The sequence below is a fragment of the Mustela erminea genome, chromosome 18 (genome assembly GCF_009829155.1).
Source record: "Mustela erminea isolate mMusErm1 chromosome 18, mMusErm1.Pri, whole genome shotgun sequence".
Classification (NCBI taxonomy): Eukaryota; Metazoa; Chordata; class Mammalia; order Carnivora; family Mustelidae; genus Mustela; species Mustela erminea.
Window position 1 is genome coordinate 11823055 of NC_045631.1, and position 21122 is coordinate 11844176.

Here is a 21122-nt window from a genome sequence, read left to right on the forward strand (position 1 = left end):
AGGCAGTCCTCCAGTGGGCTGGGCCTGTGTCTGCTGCTCTGCTCAGGGACCAGCACCGGGCCTGTAGCCTCCGCTGCGAGCTGCAGTGCCCTCACGTGTGCGAGGGTCTGTTCAAGGCAGGGCCTGAGGGGTTCAGCAGCAGCTCCCCCAACCCCCACCTCCCCTGATCATGCTGCTCTGGCCTTGGCCCAGGGGTAAGAGCACATCCTACACGACCTTCACCAAAGAGTGGGGCTCGCCGCTCTGACACACAGTCTCACACAATCTTTGTCCCACTTTTCTTTTTTTTTTTTTTTTTTTTTTAAATTAAAACAACAATCAGGTAACTGCCCCAACCCATCAGGGATAAGACCCTGGGCACAGTTCTTTCTTCAAAAAAATATATTTTCTTTTTTCCTTTTTTTTTTTTTTTTAAAACAACACCAAAAGCAAATCCACAGCCCCTGTTGAGCCGGTCCCCAAGGAGAGTGAGCTGGACAGCTCCCCTAGCACCTCTCTGAGCAGAGACCTTGGGCCCATCCCCCTAGACCCCAGACTGAGCAGAGAGGGGGTCTCCACCTGCTGGTCCCTAAGGGGGTGGGAGAAAAGTGATCGGCTCCACACCATGCAAGAAAAAAAAAAAGAGCCAAACCCACAAAGCAAAAGAAAAAAAAAAAAAAAATCAAGAGGATAAATTAAAAAAAAAAGTGAAACAACCCCCCCTCCCAAGGCAGTGGCCAGGGGCTGGGTTGAGCCCATGTGCCCTTAGAGGCCCCATTTGCCAGTGCTGGGCTGAAGGCTCACATGGCTCTGTTGTCTCACTCGTGGGGGCGCAGGAGGATTCACGTGGCTCATCCCCCGACCATGTCCCCCGACACCGCTGCCAGGACAGAGGTGTGGCCACCCTAGGCCAAAGTGTGCAAAGTCCATTCAGTCAAGAGATTAAAAAAAAATATACAACTTGGGTGGCATCCAGGGCTGGGCCCAGGCAGTTTCCCGTACTCAGGCACTGGCTGCCCTCTCCGCAAGGGGCAGTAGGGTCTCGCGGAAGCCATCCAGGCCCGTCCAAGTCCAGGATCTTAGGGGCTGGAGACTTGGGGTCCATGGAGCAGCAGGGGCAGAGGCACTGGTGGGGCCCACATGGGCCTGACTGAAGGCCCCGGTGGTCTGGTTCTTTGGCACTTGGGGCCAACGGCTTGTTGCCAAGTCCGGCAAGAGCAACCCCCTTGAGGCTTCCCCCAAACACCCAAGGCTGTGGGTGTGGGCAAGCAGTGCCCCAGCGGAGGGGGTGTGGGGCGCTGGAGGGCCAGAGGGAATCCACGGCCCCGCCCCCTACGAGTCCTCCCCCAGGATCTCCTTCACGAAGGCAGCAATGTCCGTCTTCTTGGTTTTGTGCAATGTGAAGAACGGGTGCTCCTGGCGGGACAAGAGAAGCCAGTCACCATGGGTAAGAGCTCGGAGGCCAGGCAGCAATGCCCCTGCCTCCCCAAAGCACCCCTGGCTCCTATGCGTTCCGCCTGCCCAGGGCCCGTCTCTCTGCCTGGCGATCTCCTATGCCTCCTTCTAGAACCTCCCTCTCCAGGAAGCCCTCCTAGCTAAGACACAGTGGGTTGGCTTCCTCCCCCTGCCCTCCTTCCTGCAGCCACCCTCCGGCCACATTGAACTCCCTCCACCCCACCCCTAGCAGGCGTAGGGCCAGGTGGAATGCCCTTCCCATCAGCACCGAAGTCCTTATTCATCCTTCCAAGCCCACTTCAAATATCACCTCCTCTGTGAGGCCTTCTCCAATAGCTTCGGAGGAAATGGCTTCCCTCCCCCTACCATCTCCCACCCCAGCCCTCAGCACCAGCTGTCAGAGCACCGCTGGAGCCCCTCCAAGGGGCCTGGTGTGGAGGATGGGGAGGGAGCCGGGGTATGTCTGAGCACACCCTGAGGCACAACTGAGTAGCTGAATGATTCAGGACAGGCAAGCCAGAGGCAAGCCAGAGGTGCTGAGGGCTCTGTGCACAGGGAGGCCCTCCCCGCACAGCCCCACCACGTGGCCGACGCCCCGCACTCACCATCAGCTCCAAGTAGCTCATGCGCTCCGCAGGGTTCTTCCTCAAGCTAGGAGAGAACGGGGCAGGCTGAAGGCAGACTGGCACGGAGGAGGGAGGTCCAGGCCAGCCAAGCCAGGGTGGGCTCACCCTTAAGTGGGCAGTGAGGACACACATGTCCTCCTGGGGCCCTGGGAGGAAGGGCTGGGACTGTTCTGGGGGACTCCTGAGGATGGAGTGGGATCTGGGGGTACACATTACAGAGACTTAGACCAAGTTGCTTTGCCTCTTGGGATATTTGTTTTCTTATCTCCAGAGTGATCCAGAGAATTCTCAACGATCCAGTACCAAACGACAGTGAAACGCAGTCGTTAACAACCACAGACATGGTGTCCTTCATCAGGAGGGAAACTCCTCATGCCGGCTCCAGGGACCAGGGACACCCAGGTGTGAAGGGGCAAGGTGACCAGTGACCTCTGCCTGCCAAGCTCATTTGTCTGCAGTCTTTCTTATTTTCCCATAAAAGAAATAAAGGATACAAATTTTCCTCTGAGTATCTCTTTGCCCATAGTACAAAGATATGTCCATATGTTCTCTCACTTCTGAATACCTTGTGGTCTTTCAGATCGCTTTCAAAATCCAAAGACCATCATTTGCCAGCTCTTCCTCGTGCTCTCTTTCTGCCCTGCATATTTTGATGCTATGTCACGTGGGCAGGACTTGGGAGGCTGCAGACTCACCACTGTGCAGTGAAGTCCACAAACTCGGGAGAGAAACGGTCAGCTGGGAGCTGGGGAGACGGCTCTTCCACCACCTGCTTCAGCTGCTGGAAAGGAGTCCCCCAGGATTCATACGGAAAGCGGAGGATGGCCATCTCGATCTGCGGGGAGGCAGGAGCGCGGGTCAGAGGCGCACACACCTGGCCCCTGGAGGCAGGCCGTGCGGGGAACCTGGGGAACCTGGCCTGGCCTGCCGCCCGAAGCTGGGCCACAGGAGGGTTGAGGGGCAGACGCATGACATCAGAACAAAGATCAAAGCTGGGGGAACAGCGGTAGTCGGTTCCCCTGACCCAGTCGGCACAGACTACGGCTCACGAAGCAAACCAAGCCCGGGGTGGTGACTGGTGGGACTGTCATCGGGCTTTGAAACCACCTAAATTCAGGCTTTACGTAAAAACCCAAGTTCCAGCTCATCTGGAAGAATCAGAGGCGCTGCAGCCCTGGTACACCTTCCCACAAGGCAGCAGTCAGCAAAGGCACGTGGGGTAGGCAGTAGCCTCCCCGCTTGCCACAGGCCACCCCCGGACAGTCTCCACGGGGTCTTAAGGACCTGCTGCCCTTCATTTGGGCAGTTGTTGCTATGAGAGAGCAGGCAAATGGGAAATGAAATTATCCTCCCAAGCCGGTCTCTCCCCAAAGCTGTAGACGGAGAGGCCTGCGCTGACCAGCTCTGGCCACAGCCCCCGGGGCCCATCAGCAACTGAAGTGTGCAGCTGCTCCCGCCCCACCCTCACAGCATCGTCCTGCAGGACCCCTCTGCAAGGCCTCCTCCTCCGGGAAGACTTCCCCTCCCTGCTGACCTCCTGAACACACAGCCACCATGGAGGCCTGGTCAGTCCTACTGAACCCGGAGCTCCCTGCAGGTGACACAGAAGCCACCTGGCCTCTGTCCCCGTGCCAGGCCCCTCGCCACATGCCTCGCCTGCAGTTGGCGGGAAGTCATTTGTGGAAAAGACCAGCTATCTTGAGACAAACTCTGGGTTCTGATTTTGACGCCGAATTAAAAAAAAAAAAAAAAAAAAAAAAAATCAGGTCAGCCCAGGCCCCCGCCTGGAATAGCACAGAGACTTCTCATTGACAGGCCATAATCACCATAATGAACACAAGAGACCTCAGCTCAAACAAATGCTTCGTGTTGGCAACTGCTGCCTGAACAGCTCACTAATTATTGTGCTAAGAAAGGGCCTTCCCATTAGGCTAAAGGCCCCTTTCCAGCCAAGACATAAACACACCCCACAGATGGAGGGTCTGCAAACCGCAGCGGGCAGGGTTGTGAGCTGGTAAGACTTTCACAGGACTAATTCAGGGTGCTTTTTCCTAGAACGTTCACCGATTCCAAGTAGCAGAAGTGAGGGTCCTGTGTGGTTTTCCACGGAAGGATCCAGTGGTCTGCCAGAGTTATAATTAGAAAAACAGAAAACCGTCCAGACTCTTCACCTCCTAACCCTTTTTCCCACCCCCCGTAATTTTTTCTAGAGTTCAAAATATGCAAAACAAAACAAAACAGCCTCTGGGCACAAAATGCATGGTGTGGTGTGATTTGTAACAGAGTATTAAGAGGCAGTCAAAACGGCACCGTGGACTGGCCTGCTGCAGGGCAGCTGACCCTAACCGAGACCATGACCACAAGGGCCACACTCCGTGATACCCCATTCACTGTTCATCTGCTCAGCACTTGCTCAACACCTGTTACGGCCAAGAGCCTTCCCAATCTCATCCCACGTCTGTAGGTTCCGTGGCTGTGCCCACGTGCCCGCAGATGGCTACCCAGGGTGGGCTCCGAGGCCTGGAGGGAAACCCCCCACGGAGCAGGCCTGGCACCCAGGGTTTTGCTAGTCCCTCCCCCGGGGTCACCCAGGGACTTTGAAAGGAAAGAGAAATCCGGAAACCAGTGAAACAGCCCCCATTCGACACTGGCTGGGGAGATGGGGGCAGATGGTGTGGGGTCTCTCAAGGGGATGCCCACGGGGGGTTCTCACAACTCCGGGAAACACGAGTGATGCCATGCTAACGGAAAAAAGCAAAATAAAAACCAGAGAAAACATCTAGAAGGAAATGCACAATGTTGGCAGTGGACAGCAGGGAGAAGGGGCTATGTCTCCTTAATGATTTTTTTACTTTTGTCTTTTTTCTTTTTTTGGTCTTTTTTGTTTCATTTCATTTTGTTTTTTACTTTGTCTTTTTTTTACCTCTCGTCTTTTTTTATTTTTCATCTTGATTTTGTTTTTGTTTTTGTTTTTACTATTTTTAGATGGTGTTTCTATGACTTTCATAACTTCTGGGGACAAACGTAACCTCTACTGGGGCAGCCGGGTTCCTAAGCTACCAGTGCAGCTTCTCCCATTTGTGCAAGCTAGTCCTCCCTCCAGACATGGACTCTACTTCCCCTTGACCCTGGCCTGGCCTGGGACGCTCTGAGCAACAGAATGAGGCAAAAGTGACAGAGTGCCCATCCTGGGACAGGCAGGACAGAGTCTCTCTTTCAAGGAAGCCAGCCATCGCAGGGGACATCAGCTACCCTGGAACCCAGCAAGCAAATGGCCGAGGCAGTCACGTAGTGGCCCTACATCTGCTAAGCCTTCCCGGACTTTAAGCCCAGCCCTGACCCCAGCCAGAGCCAGATGGCATGGAAGCACTGCCCAGCTAGTCCAGCCCACACTGCAGAAGCCTGGGAAACAAGGAACTGTCGCCGGTTTCTGGCACTAGGTTCTGGAGCACTTAGTGACGCAGCTCCTGCTACCTGAAATACACACTTAGCACACCCTGCCCGACTTCCACCAACACCTGAGACCGTCACTGGGATGTGGTGGGTCCCCAGTCATGACGGACAGATGGATGGGAGGAAGAGATGGAGGGGTGCAGGGGTGTATATGTGTCAAGCGGTCATGAGTGGGGGGTCTCTAACATCCAACCAGCCCTGTGTCATCTGGAAATCCAGCCAGAATTTGCTCTGATTTTTTAACTGAGGAGTTGGGAGACTCTTATCTGCAGGTAGACCGTGCACCTCTAGCCTTCGAACATTCCTCTCTGCTTCAAAAAAAAAACCACTTACTTGAAAAAGGATTGAGTCTGCAGTACTCAATGGAAAAATGGAAGGTATCTCCCAATTCCGTGTCTCTGACAATATGATTTTGCTTTGGGTCCCTTCCCAGTCAGTGTGTACAGGCACTGCTTACAGGGTGACAGTCACACAATGAGGAGGGCAGTGAGGATAATGAAACCCATTATCAGTAAGATCCAAAACATCTACATTGACCCTAAACTGCCCCGCACCCCTTCTCTGACCTCCTCTTGAATCTGACCCTCCAGGCTCACTCCAGGCAGCACCCCCCACCTCAGGGCCTTTGCCCCCAAGTCCTGCAGGGCCCTCCCCTACTGCTTCAGAAGCTTGTGCTGCTCTCTTGCCCCCCGAGTCTCTCCCTCCACACCCCTTCCCACTAGGTGTTATACTGGTTTGGTTTTGGATTACTGATTGTGCCCCACCCCCAAGACCTGGAGGCCCAAGGGGCCTGGGACAGGGAGGGTGATGACCATGGAAACAACCACACTGTGGACACCTCCCATTAGCGCCAATGGTTGGGATGGGGATGGAGGCCGATGACCCCCCCAGCAAGCTCAGTGCACACTGGGGCCATTTTGACAACAACGTTTTCCCATGTACCCGGGTTGGGGAGCCTGCATTCTGGTCTCCACGTGGGTACCAAAATAGGCTTTCTATATTGGTATCTAAATAAACCTTGACCCAGACCTGAGCCAAGCCCTGACTCAGGCAGAAACAGGCATTCACTGGGCGGTTCTAGAAAGAACAAGAGGCACAATGGCCCAGCCCTCCTCCTGGATCTCAGATGTAGCCATCCCAGCTGAGCTAAGGGCTGGGGACCCGCCCTCACCCCTCCTACCCCCACAGCCCCAGGACTGACAACCCATCCACCCCATCCCACCACACTCCAGGAAATGCACCAGGACCTCACAAGCAACAAACTTCTTGCTGTGAGAAAATAATTTTCTTAAGAATTTTGCCATTTTGCTTTTTAAATCATTTGTGTACCAGGAGCTCACTTAATTTGGAATTGGCTGTGATTTCTCAACAAGTGCCACGAGCTCTGGGGAAGGTCTGATAGGTTACCATAAGCTATCGCGAACTTTCAAGAAGGACACCACTCCCCGCTGGAAAGGGCTAACATCACTGTAGATGTTCCCCTAGATATATGATAATTTTTGATGGCATGTTCTCTTCTCAGATTGTGAAGCCAACCCTTTTTTCCAGGCCTAAACTATTGGATGGGCCCATCAAAAGCTCCCGGAGGGCCATGGCACCCCCAGCCCCCCTCCCCAGACCAGCAAAGGTGGGGCCCAGCTACAAGCAATTACCATGGTGATGCCGAGGCTCCAGACATCGGACTTGACATTGTAGCCCTTCTGGTTCAGCTCCGGATTGATTCTCTCAGGCTGTAAGGGACCAGTGAGGCCTGAACACCCACCTCACGGTGAGGGGCCAGAATAGGGGACACCCAAGGCTCCCTCAGCTAGATCCTCCCTACCCCACCCCAACCAGAAGGGTCAGTGCTAATCCTTCTCTCCCACCCCCCACAGAGCAGGGGAGAAAACTGAGGCCAACGAGGGCTAGGGTCTTATGGCAAAGGCCCAAACCTTATGCCTCACAGCCACCCCTGCCCCGGGAAGGGGGGGCACCCTCAGGCCTCTGGGACAGGGCTGGGACCTACACAAATCCTACAGGTCACGGAAACTTTTATCATCTAAAAGGGCATCTGGGACACCGCCAATATCAGGGGTAAAGTGGGGCTGCTGGCCAGGCTGGGTTACAGATCACCCCTGCTGTGGTAGGAAATGCAGGGCCTCAGAACAGCCCTGTCCCCAACAGACAGAGGACAGGACCCAACCCTGATCTTGCAGGCACCTCCCTCGTGAACCTCTAGGGGGAGCACTCACAGCCATGTAGGGTTTGCAGCCGGCGTCCAGCGTCTTGGCCACAGAATCCACCAAGTAGCCACTAATCCCAAAGTCACACATCTTCACATGACCCTCCTTGTTGATGAGGACATTGGACGGCTTCACATCTGCCAGGGATAGAACACCCCTTTTTCATCTTCTGGGGTTGTGGGGCACTGCCAGAGGCCAACAGGCTCCTCCAACACCCCCACCACCCACGGGCCCAGGTGATGATACAAGGGCCCAGGGAGTGGATGAGGGACGAGGCTCCAAGAGGTGCTGTTCCAGCCCAAGGCCACAAAGATGGGAGCAGCACAGCCAGAACATGCTCTGGCCAGCAGTCACAAGGGGGGAAGAAAGGGAGTTTCTACCAGGACCTCATTTTTGCGCCCACCATCAGCACTCGGGACACATTGTCCAGAGGGGGCACCTGGCCTATTTCCTGGCAGAACCTCCAGCTCCAGGGTGCTCCCATGCTGGGGCTCTGGCGGGGGGTGGTGCCACTGACCGGTGGAGAACCCAGAAGCCAGCCAGCATCCACGCTGAGAGAATGGGAAGTTCGGCCAGGAGGCACAGGGTAGAAGCATAAACACAGGACAGGGGTCCATGCTGAGTAGGATACAGGCCACACAGCAGGGAATCTTCCAGCAAAAGCACATGCAGCACACATGCAACCTCCATGCTTTCCTATAGCGACGTGCAGAAGCACAGAAATGCACAGGAAAAGGACCAGCAGGTTCCACACTGAGCTGCCAACAGTGGTTGGGGGTGGGGGGAACAGGGGCTGGGGGAACCGCCAGGAGTTGAAGCGGCCTTGGTCTAATGAGCTTTGAGAGAAGTGGGACATCCGGGTAAGTGAACTACTCAGAATGAGAAAGAAGGAACTACGACCTACACGACCCCGCTGAGCCTCACAAACATTAGGCTGAGTGCCAGAGGCTGGAGAAAGGCCACGCGAATCCATTTACATGAAGTTCAAGAACAAGTAAAACCCATGTACTGTGGGGGAAAACCGGATGAGAGGCAAAGGGGGGATATAGGGGCAGGGACTGACCAAGAAAGGCCCAGAGAACTTTCTGGAGTGGGGTAGAAGGTGCAAACATCCTGCATCTTGAAAAGGGCCAGGTTATGTGGACGTAAATTCTGAACAGACTCATCAGGTGTTAACTACGGATCTGTGCATTTCACGATATGTCAACGCTATGTCAAAACAAATCCCGTCAGTGTTCCCAGGACCGAAGTCCAATTCTTGCTCCAAGCACCAGCAAACCTAAGGGCTTGGAGGAGTGGACAGGGGGCGTGCAGCTGGGCCCAGTGTGGTGGGACCGGAAGACAATGGCTTGGAGAAGTGACAGTGGCCTGGACTGGGAAGCAGGCTCAATCGGGATCCCAAAGGGCACCTCGCTACCTATCACCTCAGGCAGCTCATCTGGAGAAAGGGGAGAGGTCCTCGCTCCTTGCAGGACTGGGCAAGCCCGTGCCTCTGAGCAGACCGCAGGCGCCCACCCCACCCCACCCCCGGTGGGGCCGCGGCAGAGACTGACCTCTGTGGATCACGGACAGCTTGCTGTGCAGATGCTCCAGTGCCCTCACGATCTGGGGGCAGGAGGAGGAAAGACAAGGCTGCTGTTACTCCTGGTTCTGTTAACCACGACACAGCAGTAAGACCCCCTACTCATGTCCACCTGTCTCCCTCTGCCACAGATGCACCCCAGCCCTCCCCTGCCCACTGTCCCAGGCTCTTGCCTGCATCCCAGCTTTGACCCTAGTGTCGTGGCCATCCCGGTGCAGGCATACCCGGCCTCTTGCTTTTCTCCCTCCCACCCGAGTGGGCCAGTGTCTCAGGCCCCAGCCTTTACCAGGAAAATGATGTACCCAAGATCTTGCAGAGTCCTAGGCTTGTGACCCCTCCAAGGGGCTGTCACTACCCCTAGCAGGCTCTTGGGCAAACCCCAGCTCTTCCTCAGCATCCCTGGTTCCTCTCCTTCAGCAGAGCCAGAGGCCCATGTGCTTGAGCCATTCCCCTCCAGAACACACAGTGGGGAACCCTTGACGATTACCCCAAAGACCCTAACTCGATACTCTGGCACGGTGTGTTTTCAATGCTCCCACGTGCAGTGAGGACCAAGAGGCACCACTATAACTGATCCTGTTTCCTTTTTCCCTTTGGCTGCCAGACGCTCAAGCCCAGCTTGGCTACTTTCCTCCAGACATACCTGACCTCAAGCGGTGGATGCTAAGCTTCCCCCCAGTTTAGTTTGTACCTCTGTGAGCTGCCTTAGGGCATTTCTGGCATAAGGAAGTTTTAAGTACTAAGTCTTTTTTTAAAAAAATGGTGTAGAAATCTCTGGAGTGGGTACACAAAAACTAGAATCCCGGGTATCTGGGTGGCTCAGTTGGTTGAGCGAGTGCCTTCAACTCAAGTCATGATCCTGGAGTCCTGGGATCGAGTCCCGCATCTGGCTCCCTGCTCAGCATGGGGTCTGCTTCTCCCTCGACCTTCCCCCTCTCATGCTTGCTCTCTCTCATTCTCTCTCTCTCTCAAACAAATAAAATCTTAAAAAAAAAAAAAAAACAACTAGAAACCTAAGATCTGCCAAATCTGTGTGGTTCTGGGAGCCCCAGGGTCTGGGGTCTCCTCAGCAAGAAGGCTCTGGGAGAACTGGGTCCCTGGAGGGCAGTCGCCCAGGTTCAGGGCCCCACTGGGGACCCAGCTGTGCCCAAGCTCTCACCATGAGGCTGGGCTTTGTGCCTGCTTGCACAGGGCTGGGGCCCCTGGCTATGGACCTGAATCCCCCAACCCCTCCCAAGACCAAGGTCACTTACAGACACAGCAATTTCCCCCAGAATGTCCTCTGGAATGGTCATGTTCTTTTCGAGCACCTTCCGGTAGAACTTGTCCAGGGATGTGTCCATGAGCTCCATGCAGATCCACACATCTCCCTGTGGAAGGACAGCTGGAGGTGAGCCCGGGTCAGCGCAGGTGGTGCCGGGATCTGGACAGCCTGCGCTAGGGCCATGTCAGCACAGGCCTGACCCTCTGGCGCTGCTCAGGCCTCCCCACAGACACACCTGCCTGCTCCCAGCTCTTCCTATTCTGCAATCTTTCAACTTCCGCTTCTCCGCCTTCCCTGCTTGACTACCCTAGTGAGTGATACGCCAGCCAGCCTTACCAGCTCTGCTGCCTCTGGTCTCCTCCCTCTGATTCTGAAGTCCATGGTAGTTTCCAGAAAGAAGTAACTAAAACACACACCCAATTGTGTCCCTCCGCATGGGGGTCTCGGGCCAGCTGCAGCTCAGCTCCATGCCCCAGCCCTGCAGACCAACCTCACCTCAGCCGCTACGGCCCCCAAAACACACGGGTCATCCTAGCTCTAGCCCTGAAGGATGCTTCCCTTCTTCTCCTGCAAAGCCCAGCCTCCCCCACTGCCAGCTCTGCCACAAACGCTCATCCTTCAGGACAGTCTTCTATGAAGGCTGGGTACAGCATCTCCGTGGGGTACCTGTAGGCCCAGGTGCCTCCCTGCCGACTCTGACCCAGCATGCAGCGAGGCGCAGGTTTGTGTCTTGCCCCCCCGCAGCAAGGGGACCGGCAGCCTGCCCCTGGCACACACCAGGTGCTTAGCACATGAGCCAAGGGTGAGGAGGCACGGACCCGGCACACTTGGGGACCTGGTAGACCCACTGTCTACCAGGGAGCATCTAGCAGAAGGCCATCCTTCAGCTGCAGCAAGCCACAATCCCTGGCATCACCCCCAATTGCTCTCTCATCCCACAACCAGTGCTGCCCACAGACCAAGAACCAGACCCTTGCACACCTCCTTGGCTGCCCCTACTCAGAACCCCACCATGCCAGCCTGGACGCCAGGGAAGCAAGCAGGTGACCCCCAAGACCGACTGAGTGCCAGGCCCTGGGTCACATCATTGTATCTTTATGTGACCTTGGGAGGTGGATACAATCACTGGCCTCATTTCATAGACAAGGAAACAGAGGCAGGAAGCAGGGTCACCAGGCAGTATGGGTCCTGGGAAAAAGCTCTCAAGAACACTGCACGTGTGGTCTCACTCCCTTGGTGCCCAGCACCTGGCACACAGCGGCGCTTGGCAAACGTCTCCTGGGGTCCCCGAGTGAGCAACAGCAGACAGTGGGGCAGCCAGACTGAGAGGGGCAGGTGTGCAGAGGGAAGGTGGGGTGGGGCAGCCTGTGCTCCTCCCTGCAGCCCAGCCCCCACCTCCCACCCACCCATGCACCAGGGCCGCACCTCTCTGAAGAGGGCCCCGTAGAAGGTGACAGTGTAGAAGCAGTCGACTGTGCGCATGTTGATGTCCAAGTCCATGAGCAGACGCTTCTGCTCCTGTGAGTTCACGGTGGCCCGGATCCGCTGCAGGACAGAGGGCTACGGTCAGGGGCCATGCGGCAGAGGGCGACCACCCCCTATCCCTTCGCAGGAGGACTAGGCGCTCCAATGGGTACCGACGGGCCATACTATAGGCTCAGCCCCTGTGCCTCCTCCAGGAAGCCCACCCAAGTGTCCCCAAGCTCCCGGGCTGCGTGGGGCAGGATGAGGTGGAGCCCTTGTGTACCTTGACGGCCATGATGGTGCCACTCTGGGCGTGCCGCACCTTCTCCACCACCCCATAGGCTCCACGGCCCAGCTCCGAGATGGTCACCAGGTCATCGGCCTCCACCTCGAAGTTCTTGGGGGACAGATAAAAGAGAAGCCACAAGTCAGGAGAGTGCAGGGGCAGCAGAGAGGAAACAGCCAGTCAGTTAGATCTGAGCTCAGATCTTACACCAACCACCCTCTGCTGTGTGACCTGGGCCAAGTCACACCACCTCTCAGACTCACACCACTCTCTGTAAAATGGGTACAGCAGCATTCAAGACGATCACATGGCATAAATATGACCGCCTATAAAATGCCCCCAGTTGGCACAGGGAGCTCCAGAGAGGCCCTTTCCCTCTTGCTCCCCACCCCACTCAGGGGTTGGGACGGAATCATTCATTCAGCCGGTATTTGTGGAGTCCCCACTATGTGCACATTCCGGTTTCAGGCACTAGAGACAGAAAGAACAGAACGAAGCTCTTGCTTTCACAGCAGGCAGTATGGCCCTGGGCCTCCTGCTCTCCCTCATGCCCTCTGCTGTCCGGCAGACGAGAAAGCTAAACGTCACCCACTGACAAGTGTCAGGAGGGAATGAGCCTTGGTGTGAGGAGAGGGGGGCTGTCAGCTACGGAGAGGCCTCCACAGTGGGTCTCTGCCTGTGGGGGAACCACAGTCTCCAGCCAGGATCTCAATCGCTGGGGAGCAAGCCATCAGCAGGTGTGTGTGCAAGGCACACACCTGGTGCTGCTTCTGAGGCTAGAGCCAGGAGTCCCCATGTTTGATGCACCATTCCCACAGGTGACATGAGCACTGGTAGCCCCAGGACCCCAACTCTGAGATCAGGAAACTTCATGACAGCTCTGGCTCTCCAGCCCTAGGAGGCAGGCCGACTCTCCCCATTCCAGGTGAGAGGGCCTAAGGGTGGGCAGCCCAGGGCCAAAGAGCTAACGTCTGGGGAGTGAGGTTCCTCTCCAAAGCCCAGTTCTGCCCACCGCCCACAGCCACCTCCCAGTGGCCCTACAGAGTCAGCTTAGGCCCACTTGTCAGATGCAAACGCTGAGGTTCTAACCCATGAAGGCCCCGCCCCAGGTGTGCAGCCGGCACCTACCCTGTCTCCGATGGTAATGAAGGTCCGGGAGTCAAGGTTCCGGGGGGGTCTGTGGGGGGAAAAGCAGGACCCCATGAGCCTCAGAAAGCAGCATATCCTTGCCCAAGAGAAGGAGCAAACCAGCCTGGCCTAGGAGCCCAAGACGCATCCTGTGCCCGCGAGGCGGCTTGCGGGCCGTGGTGCTCCTCACGGCACCCAGTCTGTCATCAGGCACCCGCGGTGTCACATACAAGGCGTGGTCACACAGACATGGCCAGAGCCTCACCCTTCCATCCCCAAGGTGGGCGAGAAGGGGATGCAGAATGGACGTGTGACACCTGTGAGCCCCCGTGGCCACGCCCCCAGGGCCTAGTTCATAGGAGGTGCTCTCTGGGACAGGCTGTCCCCTGCCTGCTCCCCTCCTTTCGACCCCTTCCGGGAAGCCTCTCTAGGCTGAGCCAGGGGAGAAACTGAGACAGACTCACGTGGGGTTGGGCACGAGCGGCTTGGACATGCAGGATATCCGTAAGTCCTTCTTCCTTTTGGCTTTCCCTAAAACAAAGAGGTGAGGCACCTGGTCAACGCTCAGTCTGTCAACATCCCCTGGGGACAGACCTGGGGACAGAGATGATTCCGGCCCCCTGCCCTCAGAGGCCCCGAGCACAGTTACAGATGCTGAGGATCAGTCAGTGTGGGCAGTGCTCTGAGGGGCCTGGTGCCTCTGGGCACAGGGACATCTCTGGGCACAGGGACATCTCTGGCTCCAGCCCCACAGGGCCTCCCGGAAGCTGGCCTCAGGCAGTCACCCGACAGCCGCCCAAGATTTCTCCAGAGCACACCTCCAAGGAAGCTCACTCCATCACAGATCTGCCCCCCTGGGGCACACACCAGGCTACCACTGGGCACGCCCCGAGGGAGTAGGGCCACGTCCCAGCAGCCAAAGTGCTCGCCAGGGCCTGTGCTCCCACCCCCTGCAAAAGCCCTGCGTCCTAAGTGCCTGGTAAGGACTGAACAGTGCCCCTAGAAACCCCATGTGTTGAAGTCCTAAGCCCTGGTACCTCAGGGTGTTACCCTGTTTGGAGATGGGTTCTTTACAGAGATGATCAAGTTAAAAATGAGGTCATGAGGGAGGGCTCTAGTCCAGCAGGACTGGTGGCTTTAGAAAAGGAGAAAGCTGGACACAGAGACAGATACGCACAGATGGAGGAGAATGTGAGGAGACACAGGGGAAGATGGCCATCTGCAAGCCAGGGAATCCCTAAGGAATCCAGAAGCTAGGAGAAAGGCCTGGAACGGGTCCCTCCGTCACAGCCTCAGAGGGAACCAGCCCACTAGCACCTTGAGGAACTCCTGGCCTCTGGGACCATCAGGCAGGAAGCGTCTGGCAGCCCCCAGCCCGAGGTGCTAGCAAACTGACCCAGCTCCTGCTCCCACTTGTGGCGCTAACCTAGCTGGAAAGCCTCGGAGGCAGACAGAGCTCCTCTCAGGTCCCAGCTCTGCTGCCCGCCCCTCTTCAGAGCTTCCCTTTCCCCATCTGTCATCGGGACCGCAGAGGCCCCTCTCAGGGGCGGCTGGGAAGTCTGGACCAGATGCGGGCTGGGGAGCTACTGACCGAAGACTGCTGCCTATTGCTCGCCGCCCCCTCCCCCAAAGTTCTCGCCTTTGCCGCCCCTTCCAGGAGCACCGCCGGAAGGCACTTCCCTCCCAGGGCACCAGGCAGTCTCCTAAGGACGGGAGAGGGGCTGCACCTCTCCAAGACCGCATGCCCATGGCTCCGGGGCTGGCTGAGAGCGGTGGCCAGGAGCCCAGCGTGCAGCCGTGCTAGCAGAGTGCACGCTCCGGAGTGCTGGACACGGCGGCGCTGGGCACGGTGGAGGGAGCTTCCGTGGGGGCCGCCCTCCAGAGAGGCCACCATGGCACCTTACAGGCAGGAGAGCAAGGGCGGGACACATCCAGACCCACGGGGGAAGACCGAGGCTGGCTTGAGTCCATGGCCCCGGCTCTGGAGCTCCACTGTCCAGAGGAGGAAGTAACTTTCCCAGGTCACTGAGAATGCAGGTGGCAGAGGTGGCACTTGACCCTAAGTCCCCAAAACCATGCAGACCACTTGCCAGCTCCTGCGGGAGTGTCCTTCCCACCTCCCAGGCATAGCCCTGTTATGTGCTCTGCCTTCCCCGCCCACCTCACGCACCGCCCCTGATGAAGGAAGTGGGAGCTGCCCGGGGCCCCGCACCACCTGCCATGAGCATGCACGGCACACTGGGAGGCACAAGCCCCGGAAGCCACCTCTGAACTGGGTTCACATCCAGCTTACACCACATCCCGCTGCATGACCTCAGTGCCCCATGTGCCCCTGGCCTGGAGGCCCACATACTTGGACCCAGCAGCCAGGCAGGGCCTGACACTACCGTCAGGGGATGGGATAGGGTTGTTGTTGCTGCTGGGGAGATGAGGCCTGGCCCCAGCTGTCCTCAGAGCTAGATGACTTGACACAGAAGAGCCCTGGTGGGAAGAGAGTCCCGGATCTGCATGGGGGTGGGTGGGCTGAGCCCTGGGGCTGGTGTAGGCAGGCACCTCCTCCCCACGGAAGCCGCCCAAGGCCCCAGATGCCTGCTCTGAGGGAGGTCTGCCTAGCCCTTGGCAGCCCAAGGGCCTGACCCAGGTGGCCCCATGCCCACTGCCAAGTCAGGGCTGCAATGGCACTGTCCTCGACCCCAGAGCCAGTGGGAGCCCTGCTCTCCCCACGCTGGCCCCAGCTCTTGGAGTACGTCTGTCGCCGAATCATACGCTTCCTCTGTCCCAAATTCAAATCCCACCTTTGCCCCTTAGAGACCTTCGGCAAGTCCCCAGTCTTCTCTGAGCCCCCGTATCCTCAACCAGACAAATGATCACTACCTACATGGTAGTGATCTTTAGAGAACTTAGAACAGCACCCTGCTGGCATCAGCGCGACTTGCCCCCAAGCCCAGGCCTGTCCGGGAACAACCCAGGGGCCGCACAAAACAAGTTTCCACACATAATACCCACTGGGCGCCACCACCGCTCGCCCGGCGCCGGGGCAGACCAGCTGCGTAATCATGAGCTCCCGTGTGAGGCATGTGGCCATCGTTTGGATTTTTTAAAGATTTATTTATTTGAAAGAGAGAGAGTGTGCACACACAAGGGGGGACAAGCAAAGTGAGAGAGAAAGAGAGAGAATCCCAAGTACTACTGAGCGCAGAACGGACCTGGGGCTCAATCTCACAACCCCAAGATCGTGACCTGAGCTGAAAGCAAGAGTCAAACGCTTAACCGACCACACCACTCAGGTGCCCTTGTGTGAGGTGTTTTCATCCCATTTTACAGATAAGACAACGTGGCCAGCTCTCAGGGGCATAGTGGGTCTCTCTCTCCTCCAGCAACGGCCTGCTGGCCACACAAATGGCCCTTCCCATCTATTCCAGATGTTTCAACAACCCTGGAGTTCTTAGCCTTACTTTACTGGAGGGAACTAAGATGCTGCATGGTGACTCAGGGGGAGATGCTCCCAGATCTGGTGACTCGGAGACTGCACTGGGCCAGGTCAGCCACTCCTGGCGCCCTCTCCTGCTGGGAGCTTCTCCCCGTAGGAGGAGGGACCGGCCTCCTGTACTCCCCACAGAGAGCTCTGTGACATCTGCTGAACAGGGACCCAGACGCTTCCCTGGGTTTCCCAGGGCCCAGCACATTCTGCATGACAAGAAGAAAACAGAAAAGGCAAGGTATCCAGGCCCGTGGGTTCCTAAGGCCACATCCATGCTGCCCCTGGGTCAGACTAAGTCATCACTGACCCCTGGTGGCGGGGGCAGGGGCCCTGGGCTGCAGGCCCCAAGGCCTGAGGAGGCCACTGGCCAGGCCAGCATTGCTAATGCTGCATGTGACAATGCAGCAGCCTGAGCTAGTCCAGCTCCGACCCCTGATGAGACCTGGCATGGTACCCTTCTCTCGGCCCCTCAAGTCCTCTATCTTCGAAGCAGTGCTCTGGTAAGCGCATGCCACCCTGCAGGGTGGGATCATCTACGAGGTGCTCGGCACAGGCTTGGGGCACAGCAGGTAGCCCTATACGATGGCCCACGACAGGCCACTACAGTTATTACAAGCCTCTGCACAAAGCTGGAAAAAAGCCACCCTATGTAATGAGAATTATGGGGAGCTTTTACTCTTCACTTGAAGCTTTTTGTAACCAGAAAGTAAAATATTTTATGTTAAAAAATGAACAATCCAGGAGTGCCTGGGTGGCTCAGTCGTTAAAAGTATCTGTCTTCGGCTCAGGTCATGATCCCAGGGTCCTGGGACTGAGCCCCACATCGGGCTCCCTGCTCAGCAGGCAGCCTGCTTCTCTCTCTCCCTGTGCTGCTCCCCCTGCGTGTGTGGTCATGTGATCTCTCTCCTTCCCTCTGTCAAATAAATAAATAAAACCCTAAAAAACAACAACAACAAAAAACCAATCCACTAGGGGGTCTCCTGGGGCTCACAGCACATCCCCCCACACTACCTGCTCTTGGCCTTCCCTAACCTTTCTCTGGCCCTAACCTGCACACCCATCTCCCACCCTAGGATCTGCAAATGTCATGAGACGGGCCCCTTTTCAGCAGGCCTCAGTTTCCCTAGTAGTCAAGGGAGCCTCTCTGCGTGTGGCCAGGCCAGGTGGGTGAAAGAGGAGCGAGGCCCTCAGGACATGAGATCTCCCACATGCTCCTCCTTCTGGGCTTGGGGCGGGACACAGGCTGCTCCAAGCACATGGGCTGGGTGGGAAGAAGGAGTAGGGTCCTGGCCTTCTCACCTATCTGCCTGCCAGGGACACGGGCTCCGTGCAGCAGCTCCCCAGCTGTCAGAGGGAGTGGGTGAGGCCATCTTGGAGACAGCTCAGGAACGGGCCACAGGCCACCGGCCACCGCCACTGTCTGCCATTCACGTCAGTGCTGGGCCCAGATGGCCAGGCGGCCCAGGGCTGCCCAGGTGTGGGCCCGATATGACGACCGTCACCACAACAAACAAAGGTTCACGGGCAGCCACGAGCAAACCACAACAAGCCTGCCAGCCTCAGCCTGCGGGGCCTCTGGCACCGGTGGGCACAGTGCCAGGCTTCTGTGTGTCCTCGGCCCTCTCCAACCTCTCAACACCACCACAGGCAGAGAATAAGGAATTCGGCTACTGACCGACAGGACAAGACCACAAAGAGAGGCACCCCGGACTCCCACAACTCCTACCTCTGCCTGGCCCTGCTCTCATCTCCTCCCACTCACCATTCCTTAAATGAGCCGCCTTCTCTTCCATCGCAGTGCCTTTGCACATTCTGTTCCCTCTGCCTAGAGCGCTCTTCCCTGCAGCTCCATCCCTGCTGGTATATGATCCTCACCTTTTGCCTAGTCAAAGCGGCTTTCCTGATCACTCCAGCTAAGCTCCCTTGTCCCTGCCTCTCACTGTGTCCCACTGGCTTCGCTTCTGTCACGTCTCACAAGTCATGGTTCTATAGTCACTACTTCAGGGGCAGCTAAGAAAACATTTATGGGCACTGACTCGAGTCGGGCAGCCTGGGTTCAAGTTGCAGCTCTGCCTCTTCCTAGCTGTATGCCCTCAAGCAAGTGCCTTAACTTCTCTGGGTGTCAGAGATCAACTGTGCAATGGGGATAATGGACCCACGGTGAGCCTCGGGTTACCAGGCGTGTCCTCCGAAGCTATCAGGGCCACACTGTGGTGGTGCCTGACAGGCAAAGATTAGACGGAGCCATCTGGAAACCCGGAGGACCCCAAATAACACTAGGCCCTCAGCCCCAGACAGCCACTCTGTACAGGAAAGTGTTTTCTTGTACCTGTGGTACCAAGGGGGATCAGAGAAGAGGTGTGGCTTGACCACGGTGACACAGTGAGTGTTTGGTAGGGAGCAGACACAAAGACAGGTCTGTGTAGCTCCAAAGACCAAACATCAACAGAAAGCCTGAGAGAGGGGTCTCCCCACCCCCTGTGTCAACCCTACCCTGAGGCCTCGGGGAGAAGGGAAACAGACTGGACAGTACCACCTGCTCTCAGGGTCCGTCCACGGTGGGAGGGGGAGGGGTGGTGCGTCCCTCACCACAGACGCTGCGGGGGCCTTCACACACACAGGGAGCCCCCCACATGTCGTCCTGTTGGGTCGCAACCCCTGATTTCCAATGACAAAAGCAACACCAACTGCTCCCAATTTATTACCCCCCACACACACACCTTTGGGGTATTTTGGTTGCTTGGTAAGCTGTCCACTAGAGAAGTCCTAGGCCCTGAGTGTCTGGGCCAGCCCTGCAGATGTGGGAGGCCAGACGGCCCCAGGCTGCCATGCCCCCTCCCAGCCCCTGCCGCACTTAGCTTGTCGCCTCTATCCTATGCAGGTCCCTCAGAGAAAGATGAACTGGGCCCAGCTACTCCTGCCACACAGGCAGCGAACACACAGCTGGTGTCGGGGGGTCTCATGAGCCAAAGCCCACACCCCCACTTGACCCCAGTGATCTCCGATCATTGCAGACCTCACACCAGCCCCAGCTGCTGGTCTGTGCTCGAGTCCAGGTAAAGCGCTCAGGGCACCCAGTTCACAGACAGTACCACTGAGGTTCAGAGACGGTGAGCCGAATGGCAGGGCTGGGTGCTCAGGCCCACATTATGTCTGAGGCTGGAGTCTCCACCCCGTGGCATCCCTCCCACAGGAGGCCTCTGGGGAGCTTTCAGGGGCCACCGCCACCAAGTGTTGGTGGGGAGCGAGAACAGACCTGCCTCCCCCAGGCAGGGGGCCAGCTGGATCCCTAGCACTGCGGCGCCCTGTCCCCAAGATCCTAGAGCAGATGAAGGGCTCTGTTACTTACCGAACACCAAGCATGTGGCACCTGCCAAGGGCGCTGTGGGCTCCACCCCACAGGTGAGCAACAGGTTACAGGTGGGGGCCCCTCAACCCCCTGGCCCTGCCCTCTCTCCGGCTAAGTGCTGGCCCCCCGGGGCAGGCCCTGGCATCTGAGGCCCTTGACAACCCCCTTCCCTCCACCTCTCAGGGTCTTCCTCATCCACAGAGCAGGAGGGGAGGACTCTGCACCTGCCCGCCCCCCACCAGTGCACGCCCCTTGGACAATGAGCAGCCGGGCCCCTGCCCACGCCCCACCACTGTTAGGCTCCCACCTCAGACAAGCGGCAATGACTGTTGGCAATGCCACTGGTACCCAGGAGGCCAGGGCCGGAGATGCTGCTCCACAGTTCCCAGCGCACCCCCAGCCCCAACGGCCAAGAATGCACCAGGGCCAAACCCAGGGCTGACGGGAGAGCCAGGACCACAGGCAAACAGCAAGTAACAGACAAAGCCCATGGGTGTAATGTTTATAAGCCAGGGACGGGGACCTTTCTGAGGTGGGATCTGAGCTAAGGCCGACACACAGCGGGCGAGGAGGAGGAAAGTTCTAGCGCCAAGAGGGTCAGGCGCAGGGGAGAAGCGCACGGGGTTGGGTGGGGGTACACGACTGGAGGGTGTGGGGTGGGAGGCCTGCTCCCAGCTGGGGTGTGGGACCCCGAGGCACAGAGTCTGGCCCCATGGGGCCGGTACTTGTGTGAGCTCACAGGGCCACCAACGTGAAGACACCTCGGCCCTATCGAAGCACCCACCGACCCAGGAAGCCCACCTCGGGGAACTCCCGCCAGAGAGAGAGAGAAC

General features: G+C 57.4%; 1 protein-coding gene across 1 annotated transcript in view; it reads right to left on the reverse strand.

The window, feature by feature from the left end:
- Positions 1 to 280: 280 nt before the first annotated feature.
- Positions 281 to 21122, reverse strand: part of MAP2K3 (mitogen-activated protein kinase kinase 3) — a 29356-nt gene continuing 8514 nt past the window's right edge. The window contains exons 2-12 of the mRNA XM_032320861.1: positions 13924 to 13990; positions 13460 to 13508; positions 12329 to 12442; positions 12007 to 12126; positions 10571 to 10687; positions 9289 to 9340; positions 7745 to 7872; positions 7166 to 7243; positions 2756 to 2895; positions 2040 to 2085; positions 281 to 1395 (exon numbers count right to left, since the gene is read on the reverse strand). Coding sequence (XP_032176752.1) covers positions 1312 to 1395; positions 2040 to 2085; positions 2756 to 2895; positions 7166 to 7243; positions 7745 to 7872; positions 9289 to 9340; positions 10571 to 10687; positions 12007 to 12126; positions 12329 to 12442; positions 13460 to 13508; positions 13924 to 13990 — 995 coding nt within the window. The 3' untranslated portion in view covers positions 281 to 1311. The remainder of the gene's footprint in view (positions 1396 to 2039; positions 2086 to 2755; positions 2896 to 7165; positions 7244 to 7744; positions 7873 to 9288; positions 9341 to 10570; positions 10688 to 12006; positions 12127 to 12328; positions 12443 to 13459; positions 13509 to 13923; positions 13991 to 21122) is intronic.